Source organism: Abramis brama (assembly GCF_963993115.1).
Source record: "Abramis brama genome assembly, chromosome: 23".
Taxonomy (NCBI): domain Eukaryota; kingdom Metazoa; phylum Chordata; class Actinopteri; order Cypriniformes; family Leuciscidae; genus Abramis; species Abramis brama.
The window spans coordinates 21,146,936-21,173,746 of NC_139985.1; the positions used below are offsets into that span (position 1 = coordinate 21,146,936).

The 26,811-nt window shown below is 40.9% G+C and overlaps 1 protein-coding gene across 4 annotated transcripts in view; it reads left to right on the forward strand.

Annotated features, from left to right (window-relative positions):
- The first annotated feature begins 2,987 nt into the window (after positions 1 to 2,987).
- Positions 2,988 to 26,811, forward strand: part of slc1a8a (solute carrier family 1 member 8a) — a 54,291-nt gene continuing 30,467 nt past the window's right edge. Inside the window, exons 1-11 of one of the 4 annotated variants that reach the window (XM_084101460.1) lie at positions 2,988 to 3,258; positions 5,961 to 6,040; positions 6,159 to 6,374; positions 7,847 to 7,889; positions 9,697 to 9,904; positions 9,994 to 10,093; positions 24,235 to 24,468; positions 24,581 to 24,775; positions 25,060 to 25,194; positions 25,424 to 25,520; positions 25,847 to 26,350. In XM_084101460.1, coding sequence (XP_083957586.1) covers positions 3,004 to 3,258; positions 5,961 to 6,040; positions 6,159 to 6,374; positions 7,847 to 7,889; positions 9,697 to 9,904; positions 9,994 to 10,093; positions 24,235 to 24,468; positions 24,581 to 24,775; positions 25,060 to 25,194; positions 25,424 to 25,520; positions 25,847 to 26,011 — 1,728 coding nt within the window. In that variant the 5' untranslated portion in view covers positions 2,988 to 3,003 and the 3' untranslated portion in view covers positions 26,012 to 26,350. Of the gene's footprint in view, positions 3,259 to 5,960; positions 6,041 to 6,158; positions 6,375 to 7,846; positions 7,890 to 9,696; positions 9,905 to 9,993; positions 10,094 to 24,234; positions 24,469 to 24,580; positions 24,776 to 25,059; positions 25,195 to 25,423; positions 25,521 to 25,846; positions 26,351 to 26,811 lie in introns of those variants that run through there. The other 3 variants (XM_084101462.1, XM_084101461.1, XM_084101463.1) reach the window with 3 other exon arrangements.

Consider the following 26,811-nt stretch of genomic DNA (forward strand, 5'->3'; position numbering starts at 1 on the left):
ATTGTTGGATGACTGCAGCAACGCTCAGCGAAGTACTCAATAAAGAATAAATGAAAGTTTAGCCTAAGTTCTGCCAGGAAGGCTAAATTACTTTGTCACTTATTACCTTAATTATTATCCAATCACGTCTTTATACTCTTCGTATAAAAGATCGGTACTTACACATGTTTGAGTTCGCAGATGCCGACGCGACAACAACCTCCACCCTCCCCACCACCACCAGGATGGTCCTGTCCTTACCTTCCAGGGGGGTCGGCTGCGCCCCTGCCTTCGTCTTCAGGCAGGAGATGCAGATCCACTACCCTCGGATTACGAACTATGGACGGGGCCTACGCCAAAGAAATGTATAATAATGCTTGCTGAGCTGTCAATAAATGTATGCTTCGTTACATTTTATCTCCCGAGTCTTTCTGGTAGAACTTCTGCTTGAACGATATCCCAACATCTCCTGGTCTTGCTTGGAGGGGTCTAGACTGGAGGGACACAAGGAACTGGGGACCAGGAACAGGAACAAGGAGAGGAATGAGTGAGGTAAGTAGGTAAGAGATAAACCAACAGGAGGTAGTCTGAGCTCTAGACGAGACTAGACCCAGTGTATGTGTGTGTGTGTGTGAGGTAATTTAATGCCATCTCTCATGGCACTGCAGACTCTGCTCTGAAGGGAGGGTAGGATCTAATGCTTTCAAATCTATAGCTTGCTGTTGCTAGCCTGTACAAAACTGCAAAACTATTTTCAAATCAACATTTAGAATAAATACCACTCTTTCCATTTTATAATTGGGTGTTGTGTTATCTGTTTGTTTTTTTGTTTTTGTTTTTTTTCTTGCTGTTGTGTTTTATGGTTTGTTAAATTTATTTGCACTTCAGAGCAGGGATGTGCAGAGAGGTCCTCAGGGGCAGGGGCTCAAATGTAAAAAAATGGGCATATATATATATATATATACATATATATATATATATATATATATATATATATATATATATATATATATATATATATATATGCTTTGCATCACAGAAATAAATGATATTAAAAAGTATATTAAAATAGAAAACCATTATTTTAAATTGTAATAATTTTTTTCCTGTATTTTTTATCAAATAAATGCAGGCTTGATGCTCATGAGGGACTTCTAAAAAAAAAAAAAAAAGTAATGTGTGTGCAAATTTTTGATCAGTAGTAGTACTGTACTATTACTATTGCTGCAAAATGATCAAAAATGTTAAAATAATAAAGTGGCCATTTTGTGTGTTGTTGTCAGCCTACACTTCACATAATAGGCCTGGGCTTCATTTAACAAACTATGATAGTTTCATCAAATGGTAAACATTGTATATAGACTAAATACAAGTGACTTTACTACTATACTTACCATTAATGCTACTTTTGGTGCTGGTTTTGTGCAGTGCTTTGTAGTCAATTAACATCCATTAGTTCAACGACGCAGATTCAGATCGCTTCAAAAATGTAAATTCTTCTGTCCATGTAATTTTCAAACGATTTATGAATGACCGGAAAATTACTGCTCCACTGCACATTGTCCAATAAAATTTGAACTTGTTGTGCCAGATGACGACTGGTCAGTGTATTATACATGACAAACAGGCTTCAGTGAATTATGTAATATTATAAAATATGTGATATGTGAATTTTTAATTGAATCGACACACTACCTTTTATTATTGAAAAAAAGTTTAAAATTGTTTGGTTTGGAGCCATATACTCACTGAAAGAACCATATTTGGCTCGAGAGCATCGGTTTCCGAGCAGACTGTGGAATACCTACGTTTACACTAGTGCATTTTCATTTTAAAACGCATAACCTTTGCTACGGTTATGCCTGCCGTCCACACACACTGCTCCGGAGTTTTAAGACCCTCGAAAACGGAGACTGACCCCGTCGGTCAAGACCGAAGTAAGACACACGCAACTTGACGCAAGTGACGCAACGCAACCCATAGCAATGCATTATAGCAACGACACCTCAGACTGACAGAAACGTAAAAATAAACGTGAATTTAGGCTACTTTAGTTTTGTACATGTTGTCATGTTAAATATAATCAAATGCATTTTGTTTTATTGACCACAATATTATCATTGATATTTGTTTGAGAAGGGCACTTTTGATTAATTTTGAAATAGGGCAGGGGCTCGAGCACCCAAAGCCCCAACCACTGTATTAGGCACACAAATATTAATAAAGCATTATAAGTCTCTGTGTTCAACGAACCGGTTAATTCAAAATCACTCAACACAAAAAGACACTCGCAAGTTGACGGTGTAACCTGCAGAAAAGGTCACTGAACAAATCATTGAATTAATTTGAATAAACTTTTTAGTGAAAGGATTCAAAGATTCAAGTCACAATTGTGAGAATATGTGTTTTTGTAAATGTTGAGATTTTTCTGAGAAAAAAAGACTAGGAGCTGAGATCCAGCTCTATCAATAAATCACAGCGTTGATGGCCATTGGTCAGGTCTGTTGAGTTATACCTTGAAAATCCTGTTAAACCACAACAAGACAGACTATATCAAGAGTAGCCTAGGCTACTGAACTTCAAGACTTCGGAACTTCATTTACCTATGTCAGTCTATTCTCCAGGGAAAAACTCATTTAGGACACTCTCATCTGTAACGAGATCAGGTGAAGGCACGTGCTGACTTTCCCTGTGGCTTTAGAGAGAGAGATCATTTACCTCGCCTCATTATGGATTAGGTTTGTGAACAACACAATGCACTACTTTCTGATCTCTCTTCTACTACAGTATAAATAAACACAAAGTGTGGGTTACTTGACATCACTTCATGACAAAAATCTAAATGGCACAGAGCCACTGTCAACAGGGAAGTGTTAGATTTTATTACTACATCCTAATCCTCTTAGCCTCTTAATTCCTCCCAACCGTGGTCTTGAGATGTTGGATGGATGCATGATGGCTTAATCCCTCGTTAGAAAAGGTTACCTCTGCTTTTCCCTCCTGCGTTACACACAGCGTCTCACCATGGAGGAGCTACTGATACCCGCAGATGTCGAGGAGGCGCCGCCCGAGCCTGTAACCTTCTTCTCTCCGGCGGGACCTGCTAAAACCCCGCTGGAGAGAATAAAGGACTGCATGGCCACCATTTTCTCAGTCAGTGTCAGGAAGTATGTGAAGGACTACATCAGGCGAAACGGGTTGCTGACGCTCTCGGTACTAGCTGTAATCACAGGATGCGTCCTGGGCTTCATGCTGAGGGGCCTGGCCCTCTCCACACAGGTAGGCTTATTAAACTAGGATTTTAGAGAAATGAATGACTGTGGACATGTCACTGAAAATGCACACAAGGGTAGAATTATACAAAAGAATGGCAGTTGTTGTAAAGTTGTTAGTGATGCATGATAACCTAGGTACACGTCAAACATCCTTCCAACATTCATTTTTCTATATTTTATTATCTTTTGATCAGATTTATGAAATGGTGAAAACATTCTGTTGTGTTTTAATTGGTCTCTCCATCCTTAATTATTAAGTTATTTATTCTTGCTTTAATGTCATGTTTTTAGAAAATGGCTTTAAGGTTTATGATTTAGAATGTATGTAGAACTTACAGTATGTTTGACAAGTATGCTTGTCAGATGATGGGCTCATCTTGGAAACATATGTTTCCATATTGGTTTGTTACAGAACAAAACATATGTTTGTCTGTAGCTAATGAAATGGTGTCAAATACACATTTTTTATCTTCATATATTGTATTATTTTTTTGTCAACATGGGCTAAATGGGTTTTAACTGATTTTTTCCCTGAGTTTACCTGTTTAAATTATTATAACTCCACAGATAAAAATTATTTGAACAACATTGTCGGTTTTTGATTTTTGTTGTGATGGATGGAGGCATGTAGGTTTCAAGGTTAGGAATTACTAGGCTACTTAAGAACATCTGTGCTTAGTGATCTAATCCCAGACAGAGAGACAACAACATACTCATACTTCCAATAAGAAATATTATATTGTGGCAATTAACTCGCCCCATAAAAGCAACCTCAAATCAGACAGCAGGTTAAGGAGAGGTATACATACACACACACATATATATATATATATATATATATATATATATATATATATATATATATATATATATATATATACAGTGCAATGCATAAGTGAATACACCCATGCTAAAGTTGACTAAAAAGAGGAATAAAAAATCATAATTTGAAAATTGAACTTAATGCCTTAATTTAAAAAATTAGGAAAAATCCAACCTTTAAGGACACCAATTTTCTTTGTGAATGAATAATGTATCGTAAATAAATAAATGTTCATGGTGCATAAGTGAGTACACCCCTATGTTAAATTCCCATAGAGGCAGGCAGATTTTTATTTTTAAGTATTTTTTTAATTTTTTTTTTAGGATACTATGCATCCTGATAAAGTTCCCTTGGCCTTTGGAATTAAAATAGCCCCACATCATCACATAGCCTTCACCATACCTAGAGATTGGCATGGTTTTATTTCAGTTAGCCTAAAAGCTAGATTGATTTGCATTGAGAGATGATCTTATGGAAAGTACCCCATGCCAATCTCTAGGTATGGTGAAGGATATGTGATGATGTGGGGCTATTTTAATTCCAAAGGCCAAGGGAACTTTATCAGGATGCATAGTATCCTAAAAAAAAAATTAAAAAAATACTTAAAAATAAAAATCTGCCTGCCTCTATGGGAATTTAACATAGGGGTGTACTCACTTATGCACCATGTATTTTAAGGAAGAACATTTATTTATTTACGATACATTATTCATTCACAAAGAAAATTGGTGCCCTAAAAGGTTGGATTTTTCCTAATTTTTTAAATTAAGGCATTAAGTTCAATTTCCAAAATATGATTTTTTATTCCTCTTTTTAATCAACTTTAGCATGGGTGTATTCACTTATGCATTGCACTGTATATATATATATATATATATATATATATATATATATATATATATATTGCTTTCAATATTGATCATAAGAAATGTATCTTGAGCAACAAATCAGGATCAAGTGACAGTGAAGACTGGAATAGTGGCTGTTAAAAGTCCAGCTGTGCCATCACAGGGACAAATTACATTTTAAAATATATAAAAATAGAAAACAGTTCTTTTAAATTGTAAATACTGTTTTTGCTGTATTTTTGAACAAATAAAATGCAGCCTTCTTTTAAAAACAGTGGGGAATTTTTTTTTTGAATTTGCAGTGTTTCACAGATGCTTGTCAAATGCAACGCTCATCTTGTAAATATATATATATATATATATATATATATATATATATATATATACATACAGTCAAACCAAAATGTATTCAGACACCTTCAATTCAACATTTCTCACATTATCACAGTTTATTCACTATAGTTTAGAAAATGGTAATAAAATATGACAAGAACAAGAGTTATTAAATCAGTTTATATTTCACTGGTTTTAGCCATCCTTCTCTTAGACTGTCTCACAAATGGATTAGGTTGAATAGCTGTCAGCTGTTAAATTTAAGTACACAATTAGATAATACCAATTTAGGTCAACGAATTACCAAGCAATGCTTAATTTTGTTCAGTCTGTGGTGTAAAAAAGGTCGCATTAGCAATTAAGGAAAAAACACTTAAGCAAAACATGGTCAGGTCAAAGTGTCTGAATCATTTTTGGTCCCAAATTTTTATCAATTTTACTGGTAGTCCACTGTGTTATGAAGAATTTTTGGGTATAATATGTCACAGTTTACTTTATCTTGCTATCATCACTTACATAAATGAACTATAGTATATAGTTGTATCTATCTATCTATCTATCTATCTATCTATCTATATATATATATATATATATATATATATATATATATATATATATATATATATATATATATATATATAATACACCCACACATTACTGATTAAAAGTCTGAATATCATCTTTCTCTGTTTTCGTAATCAGGCAAAAATCTATTTCTCCTTCCCTGGTGAGCTGCTCATGCGGATACTTAAAATGTTGATTCTTCCCCTAATCACCTCCAGGTGGAGTTTGATTTATTCACATCTGCATATTACATTTTAAAGCTATCAGACAAAATTCTTAATCTCACACATTAAGAATGTGTGAACATATCCTCATATCAGCTTTTACTCTCTGTAGTTTAATGTCTGGACTGTCATCAATGGAGTCAAAGGCCTGCTGCAGGATGGGGGTGCTAACGGTCACCTACTACCTTTGGACCACATTCATCGCTGTAGTGGTTGGCATTGTACTTGTTCTAATTATCAAACCTGGCTATGGGACAGATGTGGAGAGCAACAGACTGGGAGGTGGACAGGTCATAACATCTGCAGATGCACTGCTGGATCTGGTCAGGTACAGTCAGAATGGATTATGACAAATTTTGTCAGGTAGCAAACATTTTTGTTGGTCTTGGACCAACGTTCCTATCAGCCAAGCAGATTTTAGGAGTAGGCTTAGATATCAAGCTTAGCACCAGTTGACTCTCAGCGGATCCACGTCTACCTATAGGAATACGACGCCTATCACTATATACATATAAGCTCCTTCAGTATTATCAGCAGCTATCGCGTTTCTCAGGAGCTTATTACCCTCATCCATCCCCAGCTCCTCCTCTCGTCAGTCAGGATTTGGCATTCTGATTACCCCTGAATCAGACTAAAATTCTCAAATTATGTTGTACATTAAAATTAATTAATGATATATGCAATACATTCATGTTGGTTCTGTTCTGTTTACCCTAAGGGGGAAAACTGCTGCTCTCCCTGCTCTTATCCATGCTAGGCTGCATGGATGTGCAGGGAGTTCTTGCCCAGAACAGAACCATACCACCAATCCTAACTGTATGCTAATTGTCAATCGTATTTGACGATAGTGGTCCTGACAGAAATGGGGTTAGAAGCTTGGACAAACTTTTCAATCTATTTCCATCTGATTTTAGGGGTAATTAATGGTTAATGTTTGGACTTATTGGTGGGTTTGATAGTGTTCTTCTGTTTCAGAAATGGAAAATACCTTAAAGGGATATCACCCAAACATATAGTTTCAAACCTGTGTTGCTTATTTTTTCTCCTATGTGACACAGAAAGAGAAAGATTTCCCATGCAATTACAAACAATGGGAATTGGAGCACCCAGGCTTCAAAAATTACACAAAGACACCATAAAAATATTATAAAAGGAGTTCATATGAATTGTGTGTTGTGTCTAAATGTTTTGTTGTGTTGAAATTCAACAATGATAGTCTTTTCTTCACAAAATCTATTGTATGACTTCAGAAGAAAATATTATAATATACATATAAAATCACTGTGCTATTTATATAACACACAAATCACATGTACCACTGTTATGGTGTTTTTATACAGAATAAAAAAGTCACACAGGTTTGGAATGGCATGAGATTAAATCTTGCCAGTATTTTCATTTTTGGGTGAACTATCCCTTTAATATTAGCTTTTTAATTGCTAAAATGATAAGCTTTTGGGGTAAACTGCTCATTTTGATGAGTCACTGCTATTTTCATTCATTGGAAAGAATTGTCCATGTCTGGGGAGTCTAGGCCATCCCATACAGTGCAATCCTATTAAAGCAGCGGGGTGATTAGGATATTTTTAGTAATCTGTACAAAGTAAGAGGAGGAGGACCCTCCCATCCCCCACCCCCTTCTGCCCATGGACACAGTGAGCTGCTGTTAGTCTTGGCTGCCACACTTAATTATAGCTGGTGCTTAAATCTGCAGTGTATGACATATCATAGGGGATTCATGTCCTAAATATTCATAATGTGAATGAATTAATGAATTGGCATCATATTTTGTATCCTCAGGAATATGATACCCTCCAATCTCATTGAAGCCACGTTCCAGCAGGTGAGTAAACACTTTACCACATTAAATGCCACTTATTTGACAAGTGAGCTTAAAAATATACTGTGTGTGTACTGCGAACATGAACAATACCAAAGTCTCTTTCAAGAAAAGCCAGTTCCCTTTCAGTCTGTCACAATCGGCGTACGTAGACGTACCGACATATTGGGATCACGTCAGAGAGCCCCAATCATCTTCGAGTGTAAACAGAATGAGCCAATGCACATTGGCGTGCAAGATTTGCATCTCACGCTTCGCCCTGCAGCGCGGGTATAAATAGGAAGCAGATGCAAGCACCAGTTGTCTTTCGCTTCGGAGCCGAACAAATCTTTATAAAAATTTATATGCATTCTCTGAGAGTGGTGAATACAGTCAACGAGTGTGTTGAGTGTTCTTTGTGAAGAAGCCTCTCCAGCAGTGTTGGTGTTACGGCGTGTGCAGCGGTGGTCGCGAGCTCACAGCTCTCAACTGCTGTTTTCACAGCATTGGTTGGTTCGAGGGCGTCTTCTACGAGGTCACTGTTTTAATATCAGTTGAGTGAGTGCTTCACTGTGCGGGCTGCACTGAGAGAGCTAATTCCTGAAAGAGCAAACACAGGTGTGACTGCGTCTTTTTCAAGATGTCATATTACCGTGTGTTTCTGGATGTGATCATTCCCTGGTGCAAGCTGACTGTCACGAACACTGCATCACGTGTCTGGGCATTCAGCAATTTGGGCATTCTGAGGTCGAGACTCCTATACCTCAAACGAGGTGGGGTCTCCTTACCATCTTCTTATGCTGGGCGCTGGAAGGGAGCAGCAATAGGTGGCGTTTTACGAGATCCCAATACGTCAGTATGTCTATGTACGTCGAACGTCCCGACTGAAAGGGAACGTCTCGTTACGTATGTAACCCTCTTTCCCTGAAGGAGGGAAAGGAGACGTACGTCCCGTCGCCACCATTGCTGGACCACCACTGATGCCAGGCTCCTGCTCAGCTCCTCAGTGGAAAAACAACTGGTGCTTGCATCCGCTTCCTATTTATACCTGCGCTGCGGGCCGGAGTGCGAGATTCAAATCTCACAAGGCAATGTGCATTTGCTCGTTCTGTTTATACTCAAAGACGATTGGGGCTCTCTGACGTGATCCCAATACGTCGGTACATTTACGTACGTCTCCGCTCCCTCCTTCAGGGAACGAGGGTTACAAACGTAACCGAGATGTTCACTTGGTGGCCATATTTGCAATGTCTCCAAACAGCTATTTTGTGCATAAAAAGACCTACTACATGAACATGAACTGTTCCATAAATGTTATTTCTTATTTTTAAATAGCACTTGTAAGTGTGCATTCAAGGTTTTTCCAGCCAATGCGCCTGTGCAGTCCTAAGTGCCTAGTCCTAACCAGAGATTCAGCTGCAGCAATGCGATTACTTTACAAACTGATGACTGGCTTTTTTATTTAGGCGGGACGTTTTCTACCAAATTGCGTACCACTTTCTCTCGTTCAACCAAATTGCGTACCACTTTCTCCCATTCATAGCAATATGAGTGAACTGTTTTGGTATATATATACAGCCTTTGACCTCAAATCATGTGGCTTATTGTTTTTTTGTTTTTACTTGAGCCAGTATGCAATTGCCTAGCAACTCCCTAGCAACCGTATTGCAAGGTGTTAAAAAAATGAATATTTACAAAATCCTAGAATATTTACATGTGGCTAAATTATATATCACCTAGAATATTTACAAAATTGTTATACCAATGATTGTACAATGAACATCACTCACATTTTCTTATGAAAATGTAAAACCTATTTTTGTTGTTTCAGTATAAGACAGACCTTATTCCCATCTTAAAAACACCAGTGAACACTGGACGCCCAAATTTTGTTTACTTGATGCCAGATGACGACAATCCAAAGGGTCGAACGGTGCTGTTGGAACTTACGCCAGCTCCAGACATCCAGTATAAGACCCGTCCAGGCAGCAGTCAGCAGATGAATGTACTTGGCATTGTTATTTTCTCAGCCACAATGGGTAAAACATCTGACTTCACCTAATAAAGTATCTTCATTTAGTAAAATCATGATTAAAAGCATAAATATAACAAAGGGCTTTTCATTTAGGTCTCTTACTTGGTAAAATGGGCGAACGGGGAGCTCCTCTGGTGAACGTTTGCCAGTGCATCAATGAATGTGTGATGAAGATCATTAATACTGCTGTATGGTAAGAAAGAAAGCAGAGGTTTTGAGCTTTTGACATATAAGATGTCATCATACTATGAGAATATCCTGTAAGTTTCAGAACTGAAAACTTCCTTGTTAGTCCATAAACAGCTTTTATTGTGACCAAGCCCAGCGAATGACTCTTTGTGGAATGTGCTTTTTATAGATAGGTAAAAGACCGTCGCAACAAAAGAAAATGAACGTCTACTACATAGTTGCAACGTTGGCCCCGCCCACTGGCATGTTAGTGAGATGAAGAGTAGAGAAGCGTGACTAAAAATAACATTACCTTCCAAAAGATTCTAAAGCTAGGAATGTAGTTATTTGTTTTTAACAATGTGAATGTCTCAGTTGAGCATTATTTGTATTCTGTACATTTTACTGTGGATTCTTTGGTAAATCAGTCGCAATTTCGGCACAGGCTTTGCAAAAAGACTTTTACGATATGGACTCGACAGTAATACCACAACATGCAAGTAACCGTGCTAATTCTAATGCCTGATCTGTGACCAGTGATTTTTTTATATTTAATGATTTGTGTACAGTCAGATGGTCTTGTCTATGTGTCAGTAAATCAAACCAGTGGTGACTAAATCAACTTCACATTGTTTCTCTTAGTAGGATGAAAATAATCTATTATGTAAACTGTTATTAAATTATATATTGAAAGTGATCAAAGTATGCTCCTTCTACAATCGCTGGAGCTGTCAATCAAACAGCAAGTTTATCAGTGACTGAATTCTGGACTTTTGCCAAAACTCCCGGTATAGTCAACGAATCTCTTATTTACATTGTATTTGCACTGTTAGTTATGATGAAAGCATTCGTTAGTGTGCAGAAATCGAGTTGCAATGACGAGATCACTGCTTTTTTTTTTTCACTTCAGTTTTTGGGGCAGACCTGACCTGTCGAAAAGAGATGGTATTCATCCCTCCTAGGATGGTGCTGCTCTTCTCTCTAGTAATATGACACATAGTCTTAGAGCTCAAACATGAACTGGGGCTCAGGTCAGGAAGCAGACAGACTGGCTAAACCGACCGTCTGCTAGCTGTCTCACGTCACCGAGGTCAGATAAATCCCATCACATAGAGCCTCTTTCACCTAGATATCATCATATAGAGACTGTGTCTGTTGCCCGAATTAGGAAATACAAAAAACTTCAAAACTCATCTAAGGGTAAAAATATAATTGATGTTCAACAAATAAACAAACAGATATAATACAAATGAGCAAATGATAAAGCTTGGGTTGCTGAATATTCAATCCCTTACTTCAAAAGCACTTATTGTTAATGATATGATTACAGACTATAATCTATGTGTTTGACAGAAACCTGGCTAAAACTAAACGATTACATTACTTTAAATAAGTCCACCCCCCAAGATTACGGTTATAAACATGAACCTCGCTGGGAGGTGTTGCTGTAATTTATAATAATATTTTCAGAATTACTAAGAAGTCTAGTTTCAAATAAAATTCTTTTGAAGTGTTGGTGCTTAATATAACAATATATAGTGTGAATGATAAACCACGTATTAGATTTGTACTGGCTACTACACTCACCTAAAGGATTATTAGGAACACCATACTAATACTGTGTTTGACCCCCTTTCGCCTTCAGAACTGCTTTAATTCTACGTGGCATTGATTCAACAAGGTGCTGAAAGCATTCTTTAGAAATGTTGGCCCATATTGATAGGATAGCATCTTGCAGTTGATGGAGATTTGTGGGATGCACATCCAGGGCAAGAAGCTCCCGTTCCACCACATCCCAAAGATGCTCTATTGGGTTGAGATCTGGTGACTGTGGGGGCCATTTTAGTACAGTGAACTCATTGTCATGTTCAAGAAACCAATTTGAAATGAGTCGAGCTTTGTGACATGGTGCATTATCCTGCTGGAAGTAGCCATCAGAGGATGGGTACATGGTGGTCATAAAGGGATGGACATGGTCAGAAACAATGCTCAGGTAGGCCGTGGCATTTAAACGATGCCCAATTGGCACTAAGGGGCCTAAAGTGTGCCAAGAAAACATCCCCCACACCATTACACCACCAGCCTGCACAGTGGTAACAAGGCATGATGGATCCATTTTCTCATTCTGTTTACGCCAAATTCTGACTCTACCATCTGAATGTCTCAACAGAAATCGAGACTCATCAGACCAGGCAACATTTTTCCAGTCTTCAACTGTCCAATTTTGGTGAGCTCGTGCAAATTGTAGCCTCTTTTTCCTATTTGTAGTGGAGATGAGTGGTACCCGGTGGGGTCATCTGCTGTTGTAGCCCATCCGCCTCAAGGTTGTGCGTGTTGTGGCTTCACAAATGCTTTGCTGCATACCTTGGTTGTAACGAGTGGTTATTTCAGTCAAAGTTGCTCTTCTATCAGCTTGAATCAGTCGGCCCATTCTCCTCTGACCTCTAGCATCAACAAGGCATTTTCACCCACAGGACTGCCACATACTGGATGTTTTTCCCTTTTCACACCATTCTTTGTAAACCCTAGAAATGGTTGTGCGTGAAAATCCCAGTAACTGAGCAGATTGTGAAATACTCAGACCGGCCCGTCTGGCACCAACAACCATGCCATGCTCAAAATTGCTTAAATCACCTTTCTTTCCCATTCTGACATTCAGTTTGGAGTTCAAGAGATTGTCTTGACCAGGACCACACCCCTAAATGCATTGAAGCAACTGCCATGTGATTGGTTGATTAGATAATTGCATTAATGAGAAATTGAACAGGTGTTCCTAATAATCCTTTAGGTGAGTGTATATACAGGCCACCAGGGCACCATACAGACTTTATCAAAGAATTTGCTGACTTTCTATCAGAGTTAGTACTGGCTGCAGATAAAGTCGTAATTGTTGGTAATTTTAAAGGGACCCTATTATGCTATTTTAAAGTTTCCTAATGTTGTTTTGGAGTCTCCTACAATAGGTTTACATGCATCAAAGGTCAAAAAACTGTTTAATTTTCTCATAATATACATTTGCACATCACCAGATTTTCAATGATTCTCAAATGACTCGTCAAATGAATCAATCTCTCTAAATCCCTCCTTTCCACGAGCTACTCTGCTCTGATTGTTGTGATTGGTTTACCGTGTACAGCGCGTCGAAAACAAAAACTCCCATTGCCATAACAATGTCAGCTCTGCATGTCCTGGTCCTGAGGTTCCCTAAACTAAACACAGTAACGAACAATGACGTCAATTTTACCATATCAATGCGAGCGCGAGTCCTATGATGAAACATTCATTGGAAAAACTAGTTATTGAACCCGAACCTCCATCGCAAGGACAACTCAAGCAGGACGTTTCTCAGTGATACACTAACGTTACTCAGTTTGAGGTACATGAGATGTTGCAACTGTAATTCCTCAGCATCAGCATTAACAAGTGCATGTCAATCAACCGATTATTTTACTTGTACTAATTTATTTACCGAATATTTTTCTAATATATTGCGGTGAACACGTGGAAACTGTATCAATAACAGTCCATGTAAGTTATGCAATACATTAGCCGAGCTCTAGCATGAATGACTGATGTAACATAAACATTGGTAAAACAAATCTTGCTCCATGCTTAATCTTTACTCAAACTAGTGAGAACAACAGACAATCTGCATTAATAGACACAGTTTTAGGTAATAGTGGCCCACAGCTGATTAGCAGAAGTATTTCAGTTAGACAGTAATAATGTGAGTTAGCCAGTTAGCAGGAGACCTACACAATATAAAACTCAAAACTAAGTATTTTGAACACCATCTTTCAAGAGTAAGCGGTTTGCGAATCCTGCATTGAACTCCAATATTTCGGAAGAAGTCGTCAGTAAAACAAAGGGAACACAGCAAAAGTTTAGGATTATACTGCTGTGATATCGTGGATAAAGATGCACTTTAACCACTGATTCTTCACATGCTCGTCCTTGGGCAGTGAAAAAAAAAAACTGGCTTTACCTTCACATTGTAGAGCACAGCGTTTTCTCGACATGATGCTATCCAGTATCCACAGGAATCAGCTGCTGGTTTGAGGTTCAAGTTTTCCCTGGTGTCTGTGCGCGCAATAAGTGTGCGGGCAATATGCTAATGTTGCGTGTTGACGTCACAACGAAACGGCTTATGACTCGTTTGAAAAACAATTAATTTCATTGACTCAGAGTCGACTCTTACTTTTCAAAGACAAGAAAGACTTTATATACGGTGCACTTTCAGTTCTCTTTCATAGGTTCACTCAACGCTGCGTAGGCTAAGACGCAGTGGGAACGCCCTCTGGGTGAGCCGATTGTCTGAAGCCCGCCTCGATGCTCTTACGTCGTCATATTATATTGGTGCGCGCGCCATCTGCTCCTCAGATTTCTCTGCCTTCATGAAGCGGCCATTCTAGCCCTTCGTTCTTGGTTTTTCTGGCCCACATATTCAGATTTTAGCATCAGCATTCTTCATCTGCACTTCAGTGACTGCGAATAGTGGAACTCAGTTCTCCTTGCGGTGGAGTTTCGTCGTTGCCTGGCGCCATGCGCTCTCTTTATTGCGAGTGAAGAACCTAACAGTAAGTGTGTTAAATGTTTGGGTTTTTCACATGCGGCTGTTCTAGGTTTGTCAAAATGTAAATTTTGTGACAATCTACTCCTCAAAAGTTTGTGGTTTTTGAGAAGGAGTCATCAGCCCCCCCTCGTCGTGCTCCCGAGACCGCCGAGGCCTCGCGGGGATCCGCGAGCTGGGGTTCGGATGTAGAGCTCGAGGGTATGGAGTATGAGCAGACGGGACTCGCCCTTTCTCTCCCGAGCACGCGCCCGGCGTCATTTACACCCTAGCCCGGAAGCGCGCGAGACGGTTTCTTTTGGGCTGGAGGATGTGATTTACACTGCAGTGTCCGACTCTGAGGATTTCGGGCCTGTTTTAGCCTAGCGGCCAGGAAGCACAGCCTACTGTGGCCTACACGGAGCTTATTGATGTGCTTTTGCGCGCTACAGAGAAGCTTGCCATTGACTGGCCTGACGAGCCCCACGAGTCACAGTCATCTAACAAAAGATTTTTAAAGGAACACTCCACCCATTTGCATTAAGCTTTGCATTGTTAGAAACCCAGTCATACTATTGAATGGTCGTGCAACACTCTCTCATTTTCCCCTGAGACGGGAGAAATACGTATTTACCTCTTACACTTCCTCCCACAATGACGCAAAAATCGTAATTTTGCGTCATTGTCGGAGGAAGTGTAAGAGGGGGGGATTTCTGTTGAGACTACAAGCACTAGTTCCCACCCTTTCAAACCCGCCCATAGGGGGTTGGACCTAATGCGCTAACAGACCTATCACAGATCAGTGCTAGTGCGTTTGATTTCCAATGCCATCCTCTTTTTCCCGGACATGTCCAGCCGTCGAGATCGTCCAAAATGTCCGGGATTCGGCTTTTGCTTTCTGCGGTCGCCATTCATTGTTTACATGCACACCTTTTGTTTCAATCTAGCTGAATTCATTCCGATTGGTGAATCTGAATGTAGTGTTTACATGAACACTAAACAAGTGATCGGTTGATGTGCATTTTAACATTGCTAAGAAAATTCCCGCTCCTCCGTGAGAGATGCGAGACCGGTGCGTCTCAGTAATGACGCCACCGGCCTCGCGCCGTTCTCCCGCGCCCTGCTCACCACAGTAAACATGATGAATGGCGACTGTAGAATGCAGATACTGTAGATACCTGCCGCTCGCATCCTCGGAGACACGTTCAGTTTTCTTCAGGAGCAGGCAGACCCTGCGGTACCGATCCAGGCAGTGGTACCTCCCACTGCGTGTCAGGACGCCAGGTGCTCTCCTTCACGGTCGACCACGCCGCCCCACAAGATTCAGCTCGACACCCTAACACAGGTATGTCCTCTGCATTGCAACACTCCGCTCCTTCTATCACATTTCTTTCAATAATGGAGGCGTCTGCCAGGGGTATCGCCTTGGATCCTCCGCACAGTCCAGCTCGGCTACACGCTTCAGTTCTGTCGCACCCCCCCTTGCTTCAATGGGGTATTTCCGACTGTAGTCGACGGCGCCTCAGAGGCTTCTGTACTACAGCAGGAAATTTCGTCACTTCTCCTCAAGGGAGCGATAGAAGAGGTTCCTTTAAAGGAAGTCGAGCAAGGCTTCTTCAGCCGTTACTTCCTGGTCCCGAAGAAGGGCGGCGGTCTGCGACCTATACTAGACCTCTGCCGACTGAATTTCTCCCTTTACAAAGGAAAATTCAACATGTTGATGCTGAAAGCTATCATATCTCAAATTCGTGCGGGGGACTGGTTCATGACAGTAGACCTGAAGGATGCATAGTTCCATATTCAGGTTGTACGGCCACACAGGAGGTTCCTCAGATTCGCCTTTGGAGGAAAGGCTTACCAGTACAGGGTCCTTCCCTTTGGTCTCGCTCTAGCACCGAGGACGTTCACAAAGTGTATGGATGCTGCTCTTGCCCCGTTGCGGCTCCAGGGCATTTGTATACTCAACTGTCTGGGCAATTGGCTCCTTTTAGCTCGCTCCAGGGAATTGGTGACCCACCACAGGGACATTGTCCTTCGTCACATTCAGTATCTCGGCTTGAGGTTAAACACCGAGAAGAGTGTTCTCACCCCAGCTCAATGCACAGTTTTCTTAGGGTTTCGCCTGGATTCCGTTCTGATGCAGGCCCGTTTGGCTCCTGCTCGGATTTCCAGTCTTGTGACATGTTTGGCCCACTTCAGGGTCGGCCATCGTGTTTCTGTGGGCACTTGCCGCAGGCCTCTGGGTCTCATGGCCACAGCCTCCCCTGTGCTACACCTAGGGTTGCTCCACATGAGACCTTTTCTGTGGTGGATGAAGCTCTCAGGGGCACGGTCGACAGGACTGGCTCTTCACCTGTTGAAGGCGTCGCGCAGTTGCTCCCGTGCCCTTTCAGTCTGGCGGGACCCCCTCTTCCTTCAGAAAGGGGTCAGCATGGGCGCTATTTTCCGTCGCTAAATGATTACGACGGATGCCTCTCTGACCGGCTGGGGCACGGTTTTCGAGAGCAGGCCAGCATGCGGGGTCTGGACTGGGGAGACTCTCTCTTGGCACATAAACAGCTTGGAGGTGAGAGCTGTTTCCCTGGCCCTTCTACACTTTCTCCCTTTTCTTGAAGGGCACCATGTCATTGTCAGAACAGACAATATGGCGGTAGTGTCCCATGTAAACTGGCAGGGGGGCTCACGGTCGAGCACCCTATACAGACATGCACGCCACCTCCTCCTGTGGGCTGAGGACAAGTTCCTTTCACTGAGGGCAGTCCATGTCCCCGGGATCTTGAACCTCACAGCAGATTTTCTGTCGAGGCAGAAGCTCAGGTCAGGGGAGTGGATGCTGAACCGTCAAACAGTAGCCATTGATTTGGGACGTGCTCGGAAAAGCGGAAGTGGACCTCTTTGCATCTCAGGAGTCGTCCCAATGCCCACTTTGGTTCTCCCTGAGCCCCCCAGCAGCATTGGGAATAGATGCATTCGCCCAGCCATGGCCGATGCAGAAACTTTATGCATTCCCGCCCGTCAAATTGATCCAGGCGGTTCTGTCCAGGGTGAGGGAGAGCGGATCCCGTCTCCTACTTGTAGCCCCATTCTGGCCGTCCCAGCCGTGGTTCTCAGAGCTGGTTCCTCTTCTGGAATCCCCTCCCTTGGAGATTCCAGTCAGGGAGGATCTACTATCCCAGCTTCAGGGCAGGATATGGCACCCTCGCCCCGACATTTGGAAGCTAATCAGAGGCCGCTAGCTTAGAGCTTTGGTCTTCCCACTGATGTCCAGGAGACCATTGCGAGTGCGATAGCCCTTTCCACGAGAAGGCTGTATTCCTCCAAGTGGAGGGTTTTTGAGTCATGGTGTTCAACACACGCTGTGGATCCAGTCAGCTGCCCAGTGGGTTCAGTGCTTGAGTTCCTACAGGAGAAGTTTGCTTCTGGAGCGGCCGCTACCACTCTGAGAGTATACGTTGCTGCTATTGCAGCCCATAGAGAGTTGGATGAGACCCCCCTGGGTAAACTAAGGCTAGTCTCAACATTTATGCGCGGGGTTAGGCGCCTGAAACCAGCATGCTCCCCTGGAATTTCCTCTTGTGACCTGTCACTCCCTTTGAACCCTTGGAGTCAGCTTCTGGCTCTCAAGGTTACTCTTTTTTTTAGCTTTGACTTCTTTGAAGCGGGTTGGGGATTTGCAAGCTCTTTCTGTCAGCAAGACATGCATGGACTTCGCTCCTGGTCTGGTCAAGGTGACTTTAAGACCAAGGCCAGGATATGTGCCCAAAGTATTGTCCACATCATTTCGTTCTCAGATTGTCAACCTTCACTCTTTCCATCCTCCTCCTTTTGTTTCTGAGGAGGACGGGAAGCTTCATTTGCTCTGCCCTGTCCGAGCGTTGAAGTTCTATGTAGATCGCACTAGCGGTTGGAGAAAATCTAGCCAGCTCTTGGTATGTTTTGGTGCTGGCCGCCACGGGCTTGCCGCATCGAAGCAGATAATTTCCCATTGGGTTACAGAGGCTATTTCACTGGCATATGCCTTCACCTCTTAGCATCATGGCACATTCCACCAGAAGTGTGGCTTCCTCTCAAGCACTTTTTAGAGGGGCCCTCCTGGAAGACATTTGTGTGGCGGCAGGTTGGTCTTCTCTGCACACTTTTGTCAGATTCTATAGTTTGGATCTCGACATGGCTCCAGGTTCCCATGTTTTGTCTGCTTGAAACAGTCATGTAAGTTATCTGGTCATTATACTAGTTGCGGCAGCGCTTAGCTTGGCAAGTTTGGTATTTCGTTCCCACTGTGTCTTAAGCTACGCAGCGTTGAGTGAACCTATGAAAGAGAACGTCTCGGGTTACTGGTGTAACCTATGTTCTCTGAATAGGGAACGAGACACTGCGTTCGCTGCCAAGCTCCTCGCGCTGCCGACAAGCTTCCTTTTTCGGCAGAGAAATCTGAGGAGCAGATGGCACGCGCGCCAATGTAATATGACGATGTAAGAGTGTCGAGGCGGCGCCCACGCCATCAGCCAATGAATTGCCGTGATTCTATATGGGCTTCAGACAATCAGCACACCCAGAGGGAGTTCCCACTGCGTCTTAAGCTACACAGCGTCTCGTTCCCTATTCAGAGAACACAGGTTACACCAGTAACCCGAGACGATTTAAAACTTTGCAGGATGTTTTCATTCACTTAGAGCTGTTACACACTACATGGAAGGTCATTTTCAAAAATCCATAATAGAGGCCCTTTAATATACATGTAGATAATGAAAAAGATGCATTGGGATTGGCATTTAAAGACATTCTGAACTCTATTGGAGTTAGACAACACGTGACAGGACCTACTCGTCATAATCATACTTTAGATCTAATATTGTCACATGGAATCAATGTTGATGCCGTTGAAATTCTGCAGCAGAGCGATGACATCTCAGATCATTATCTAGTCTCATGTAAACTTAATTTAGCCAAGACTGCAAAGCCGAATCCATGTTACAAATATGTTACACCTATCACTTCTGCCACTAAAGTTTGCTTATTAATAATCTTCCTGATCAGTTTCATCATCTCAGCATCCCAGATAGCTTAGAAGAACTCGATATTGCGACAGAAACTTTTAACTCTCTTTTCCAGCACTTTAGACACAGTTGCTCCGTTGCGCTTAAAGAAGATTAAAGAAAATAGTCCAATGCGGTGGTACAACGAGCACACTCTGTAATTCTGTATTATACATTTTTAAGGCCAAACAAGTAGTTTATTGGGGGTTGATTTGTAAAGAAGGACTACACGCCTGCGCACATATACATTCAAACGCGCCTACCTTTGGACTGAACACGTAATGCGCATGTGTGCGACATCTGTGTTTTCGCGGGTTTGCGTTTTTGAGGTTTGCGCAGAGATAATGGATAATCGTTTGCACCTTCGAACCGGGGATTAAGTTAAATATATCATATATCTATCTATATATATATATATATATAAAGTATATATCATAAATATATCATATATTTTTAGTGACAAGTACACATTTCCATTGCCAACACTTAGTGTCAGATAACTTAAAGACATTGCTATTGCTACATTGCTATGCCATTGCTACACTTTCTATGATATGACTGCTCCACAGACTTCTTGTTAACACACACACACACACACACACAAACCTGGAGATGGACACACTCACACAAACCTGGACCTGGAGATGGACACACACACACACACACACACACACACAGACACAGACACACAGACACACACACACACACACACACACACACTCAAACTCACAAACACACTCAAACACAGGCTCACACACTCACACATTCAAAAAGACTCACACACACAGATTCAAACACAGACACACACTCAGACACAGGCTCACACATTCAAAAAGACTCACACACACAGACTCAAACACAGACACACACAGGCTCACACACACACCAAACTGGACCTGGAGGTGGACACACACAGACTCACAAACACACTCAAACACAGGCTCACACACTCAAACACAGGCTCACACACTCACACATTCAAAAAGACTCACACACACAGACTCAAACACAGACACACACAGGCTCACACACACACCAAACTGGACCTGGAGGTGGACACACACAGACTCACACACACACACACAAACCTGGAGATTAAGGTGGACAAAAACCAACACACACCAACCTGAACCTGGAGATAATAATAATAAATATAGCTGCAAGCAGCAATTACCGGGGCCAAGCAGAATAAGACGACAAGACATGCCAACATTGCTGAAAGTGTCAGACCAACTGCAACAATGAGCAATTAAAGACTTTAAAGAGGATTTTATGCAAAATGCCTGAAAAATCATAGAAACAATAATTAAAAATATGATTTTATGGATTATCACTTTCGACCAATAGGTGGCGCAGTTACACAACTGATGTGATGTGGTCAGAGTGAAGTGACAATGACACATACAAAGTTTGGTGTTAATATGTCAAGGCATTGCAGAGATAAAGCCTGAATAGTGCTATTAGCATCATGCCTCAACTTTGCTGCTGCGCTATACGAAAACGGTTTCGTCTATCGACACGAAATCCATAACTTTTAGTCGGCCTGGAGATGATACGATTCGATTTTGGTGAAAATCAGACAAACGGTCTAGGAGGAGTTCGAAAAAGTAGGTTTTGACTGAAAATCAAGATGGCGGACAGGAAGTTCGGCCAAATAAGGAAAACTTGGTATCTATGTTCTCGGCTTGACCCAAGGAATCTATTAAGACCAGTGGCATTTCAATAGCCAGATTTATTCAAAAGTTATTAGCCTTTTTGGAAATTTTGTTATAACTTTTTACCACTAGGTGGCGCTGTTTCGAAATATTTTGAGTACCTTCAGGGGATGGTGCTGAAGGCACATTCTGAGTTTCATAATATTACACCAATGCATTTGTTTAGTATAGCATTTTATTTCACAAAACTGTATTGAAGTCAATGGGAATTTCATGTTTTGTTCTATTATAGCGCCACCAAGAGGCTCAGTCCCACAATTTTTGTTATGTGTCCTCAGAGTGAGCCCATACATATGTGTGTCAATTTTGGTGAAAATATCTCAATTCACTTCAGAGTTATAGACATTTATATGGAAAAACACGTAAAAAATGACTGACACATGATTTGATTGAATTTTACTACCCCTTATTATCAATATTTTCGCATTTGGGCATTGGCAATTAGATAACAAGCTATGATTCCAAACTTCTGACGGTGGTTTCGTCTCGATCTGACAAACGGTTTCAAAGATATCGCCTAATGTTTTTTAAGCGCTAAATCACAACGCTACACAAACCGTAAGGCGAAACCTAGCATGTTTGGTATAGTTGGACTCGGCAATGATTCAGGAGTCGAATGAGATGAGTTTCGTGAAAATAATTCGATCACACCCAAAGTTATAAGCATTTGGGAAAAAAATTCACCACTAGGTGGCGCTGTTTCGAAACTTCTCACGCTCCTTCAGGACATCGTGCTGATGACCCATACCAAGTTTCGTAACAATTCGTTCATGCATTCTTAAAATACAGCATTTTAGCACAAAATTCAAAATGGCCGACAGTCAAAATGGGCGATATGGTAAAATTGGATATCATTCGAATCGGCATGTTACCCTGAATGTAACGAGACCAATTTTATGAATTTTGGACAAACTGTTCAGAAGTTATAAGCAAAAATAGCCATTTTTCATATCTCCGGACCAGTAGGTGGCGCTGCGCCGAAACGCAGCATGTTGCCTCAGGTCATGCTTGTGATGACATGTACCAAGTTTGGTCTGAATCCGATAAAGCATTGCGGAGATACAGCCCTACGACTGTTTTCGCAAGCGCTACGTAAAATTTGTTCGTGCGTTTATTGAAAACGGTTTGACGAATCAATTTGAATTCCATAACTTTTTGTCAGCACTGCCTGAAGATGATCTGGTTCAATTTTTGTGCAAATCGGACAAACCGTCTAGGATGAGTTCGAAAAAGTAGCTTTTTCGAATGATTCAAAATGGCGGCCATATTTTTATTACGGAAAATGAAGTCATAGGGTGCAATTGAATCAGCATGAGCTCAGGAATCAGAGGAAAAAAGAATTTTGTTGATTGGCCTTACGTTCAAAAGTTATTAGCAAAATAAAAGTGAAACTTTGGACAGGTGGTGGCGCTAGAGGGAATGACTTAGAAACACCAAAATTGGAGTATTTAATGTTGGGACTGTCCTCTATCAGAATGTCAAACCAAAACAACTTTCCCGCAATCGGTTCTATGGGCTGCCATAGACTCCCATGGCGGAAGAATAATAATAAGAAATGGAACAGATACAATAGGTGCCTCCGCACCTTCGGTGCTTGGCCCCTAATAATGTCTAGTCTGGTGGCTGTGATAAACCTACCAACGTCCGTTGCCATGATTTTTGGAATGACTGATCGCGAGAGGAAAAAATTACGTTTTAGTCGCATAACATCGGTTAATGGAAACGCCGTCATTTCGCAATAGTTGTTTATCGATATTTAGAAAAAAAATCGCAAAAGTTTTGCGTGAATCTGTAATGGAAACGCGACAGCTCTTAACATAGACTAACTTCTCAGAGTTATGTTGAGCAACAGTGTTCATTACTAACCATTCAAATCCCGGATTGATTCTGGAATCTTCGCTGGGGGAATAAGCATTAAGCACCGGCAACAATCCGTCCTCTCTAACAAACGCATGCTCATGTTTGGATTCAGATCGTGCGGTAAGAGACCAGAGGGGGGCTAGTCGTGCCTCCGTTGTCAATTTGTGAGAGTGAGAGAGGGAGCAAGCAGCATGCAGCTCTACAATTAAATACAATTTTACCCATATCAAATAGTTAAAAAATCTGAATCAATCCGTGGCGGTAAGCGTTGATATTGTGGCGGGCCGCCACAAATTAATGAATGTATGGGAAACCCTGCACTGTAAAGAAGCTTTGAAACAATCCATATTGTTAAATTCGCTATATAAATGAAGCAGGGGTGGCAAAGGGTGGCAGCTGCCACCCCTGGGATACAGTCTTTGTTTATAAATCACATTATATTTTTTAAGTATATTTTATGTTCATAGCCTACACGTTGAAGGCAAGGAGACCCGCACCAAATTCCTCTCAAACAGAAATCGCAGATTTAGAATCCCCTCCCCCTCACAATGGTTTCACCCATCACCAGCACGGCAGCGACCCCCGCGAAATTTCACCAGTGGCAGCAGGGCACAGGGCAGCCTGGGCAGGCTGCACAGTGCATCTGTCTGCAGTACTGAGCCTGAGCTGCCCCAGAGCCTCTGAAGGTGAAGTGTAGTTTAAATACACGTTTAACTTAGTTACATTTGTAATGAATGTATCGTATGCTAAAGACGATTCAGCATAAGCAAAAACAGCGAGTCTATAACGTTAGCCAAAATCAGCGGTCAAATCGCTCCCTCGTGAAAAAAAATAAAAAAATAATTGAATATCCTGTTTTTCTTAAAATATCACATTACAGAAGTAAAAGGTTTGCAAATGGTATTTTCATAGTCATCAACATGATGGGCATTTAAAAATTCACATTCTTGAGAATCATTCAACTAATTCCTACCAGACTGTTTAACTTCTCTGCATTTTTCAACAGGTATTTTCCTTTTGGTATCATCTTCCTCGTGGCTGGCAAAATCCTGGACATGAGCGATCCCTCCACACTTGGGAAGAAACTGGGCTGGTATGGGGTGACGGTCCTGGCAGGCCTGTTTGTACATGGCCTCATCTTGCTTCCACTCTTCTATTTTATTCTGACACGGAAAAATCCTTTCACATACATCAGAGGACTTCTGCAAGCCATGGTCATTGCCCTAGCCACGTCATCCAGGTAAGATGAATTCCTCAAAAAAAATCTGTAAATAGCTCGTCCCAACTCCATTAAATGAAGTAGAAACATACGTTGGCCTTGTAAGAGTGAGGCATCCTACTCTTTTTCACAGCTCAGCAACGCTGCCCATTACAATGAAATGTTTGCTGGAGAACTGCCGAGTGGACAGGCAGATTGCCCGGTTTGTGCTGCCAGTGGGAGCCACTATTAACATGGATGGAACAGCGCTTTATGAAGCAGTTGCTGCTATTTTCATTGCTCAGGTCAATGAGCATGAACTGGATTTCGGACAGCTTGTCACCATCAGGTACTTGCAGACCGGCAGAGATGTAACTAAATATAGTCAGCACTGGGAAAACAAAATTAAAATGTAAGAATCAGCCATTTCAATTCCTATTTTGATCGACCACAAAATATTGATGGGAGGACGCATCCCAAAGATCTATTATGGTTACTGCCTAGACAGACAAAGGTTTTGTGCAAACTTAGTTTTAATAGTTAATGGAAACTAGACAGACTCATCTGATGTGATCAGTTCTATCAGGAATCGGAGTCAAATCATAATAATCATCCTATTCTGATTTCCTCCAGTATAACTGCGACCGCTGCCAGTATAGGTGCTGCTGGAATCCCTCAGGCAGGCCTTGTAACCATGGTGATAGTGTTGACATCTGTTGGATTGCCACCGGATGACATCACACTGATTGTGGCCATTGATTGGATCTTGTAAGTTGAGATAACTGCCATTTATCTGTTGAAAAAAAAAAAGCTGTAATCAGTGCCATGATTAATATAATTCAATGGATCATAAGAATGTAAATTAAATATAAATAGTAATAAAAGTAAATATTTATACAGAGTGGAGTAAAAAAAATTTTTTTATTAAAACACAATGCATGAGGCAAAAATAATGATGATAGGATCAATAAAGTCTTCCACCCCTTCTGGTTTAAAGAGATCGCTTTCGAACAATGATCAACGTACTAGGAGATGCTCTGGCAGCTGGAATCATTGCCCACTTGTGTCGAAAAGACTTTCCACCTGACAGAGAGGTAAATTAACATTTATTTATGTGTTACTTTTCCCCTTAAAAACATGTTTACAAACGTTTTTCTTGTCTTTCCTTTTTGAAAATAATGATCAAGATGTGTAAACATAAGTTTTTCAAAAAACACATGAAATTATTAGTACATTTCTAATAACTGTGTTTTAAACTTTTTATGTATTTATTTATTTATTAAATTGCGGACACTCTTACATGTCACTGGCAAGCCCATGTTATATGTCAAAGGCTTTTTGGAGCATCATGATTAAACTTTAGTTTGTTATCTTAAAATAACACAAGCTTATTTATGGAATATGACCTTCTTTTTGTCAGGAAAAAGCAAATGAAGCTAAACAGGACACCCAGACTGCTCATAACATGGAGAATGTGCCTTTGACTGAAGTACCACTGCTGGCCGGCAAAGACTGTATATTTGAGGTGGTTGGGGACACTGTTTTTGAACGACCCACAGTCTACTACAATATTTGTCAAGTCTGAATCACCAGATGGTTGCCTTACAGATACCCAAAAACCTCTTTTGGAGCTATGTTTCTATCACTGTGCCATAAAGAAGTACTGAACGAACACTTTCTCTGGTTCTTCCACCTCCAGGCTTTTGTTATTGACTACAATTTCACGAGTTCACACTTAAAAATAATCAGAAAATAATTAATCGATAGGCGTATTTGGCGTGCTGTTTTGATGGGAGGGCTTCGAGCTCGGAATACGGTCCGAACCATGAGTACTCCCCCCGTATCCCTGGCTGGGATAGGAACCAGCCAATAGTGAGGAGTCAGGGTTGGCGGAGGGATGCAAGAAAACTGTCGAGGAACATAGGTGAGTCTATATATATATATATATATATATATATATATATATATATATATATACATATACATATATAGGCCTAATCTCATGCTGATTGGATAGATCATTTGAATGCGTTCCTCCCGAACTTTGTTGATAAAACTTTTCTTTTTTTTTTTGACAATTGCTAGGGCACATTTCTCAATACTTAGGTCACTTTTTCAAAACTCTTCACACAGTGGGTTTATGTGGGCTAAACTGAAGGTTATTTAACATTGCTTTGGCAGAAAATGCATTCAAAGACTACATCTTTGAAATTACATGAATACATCTCTCAATTAGACACTACATACAGGCCAAATTGCACATTTATACTCTTTTCAAAACTTATGTTCAAAACCTAACATAATACATAATTGAATAATATAGCAATTTGCTACATTTGTACAGTAATATAATTTTGAAATATATTACAAATCTAAAAATGAAAA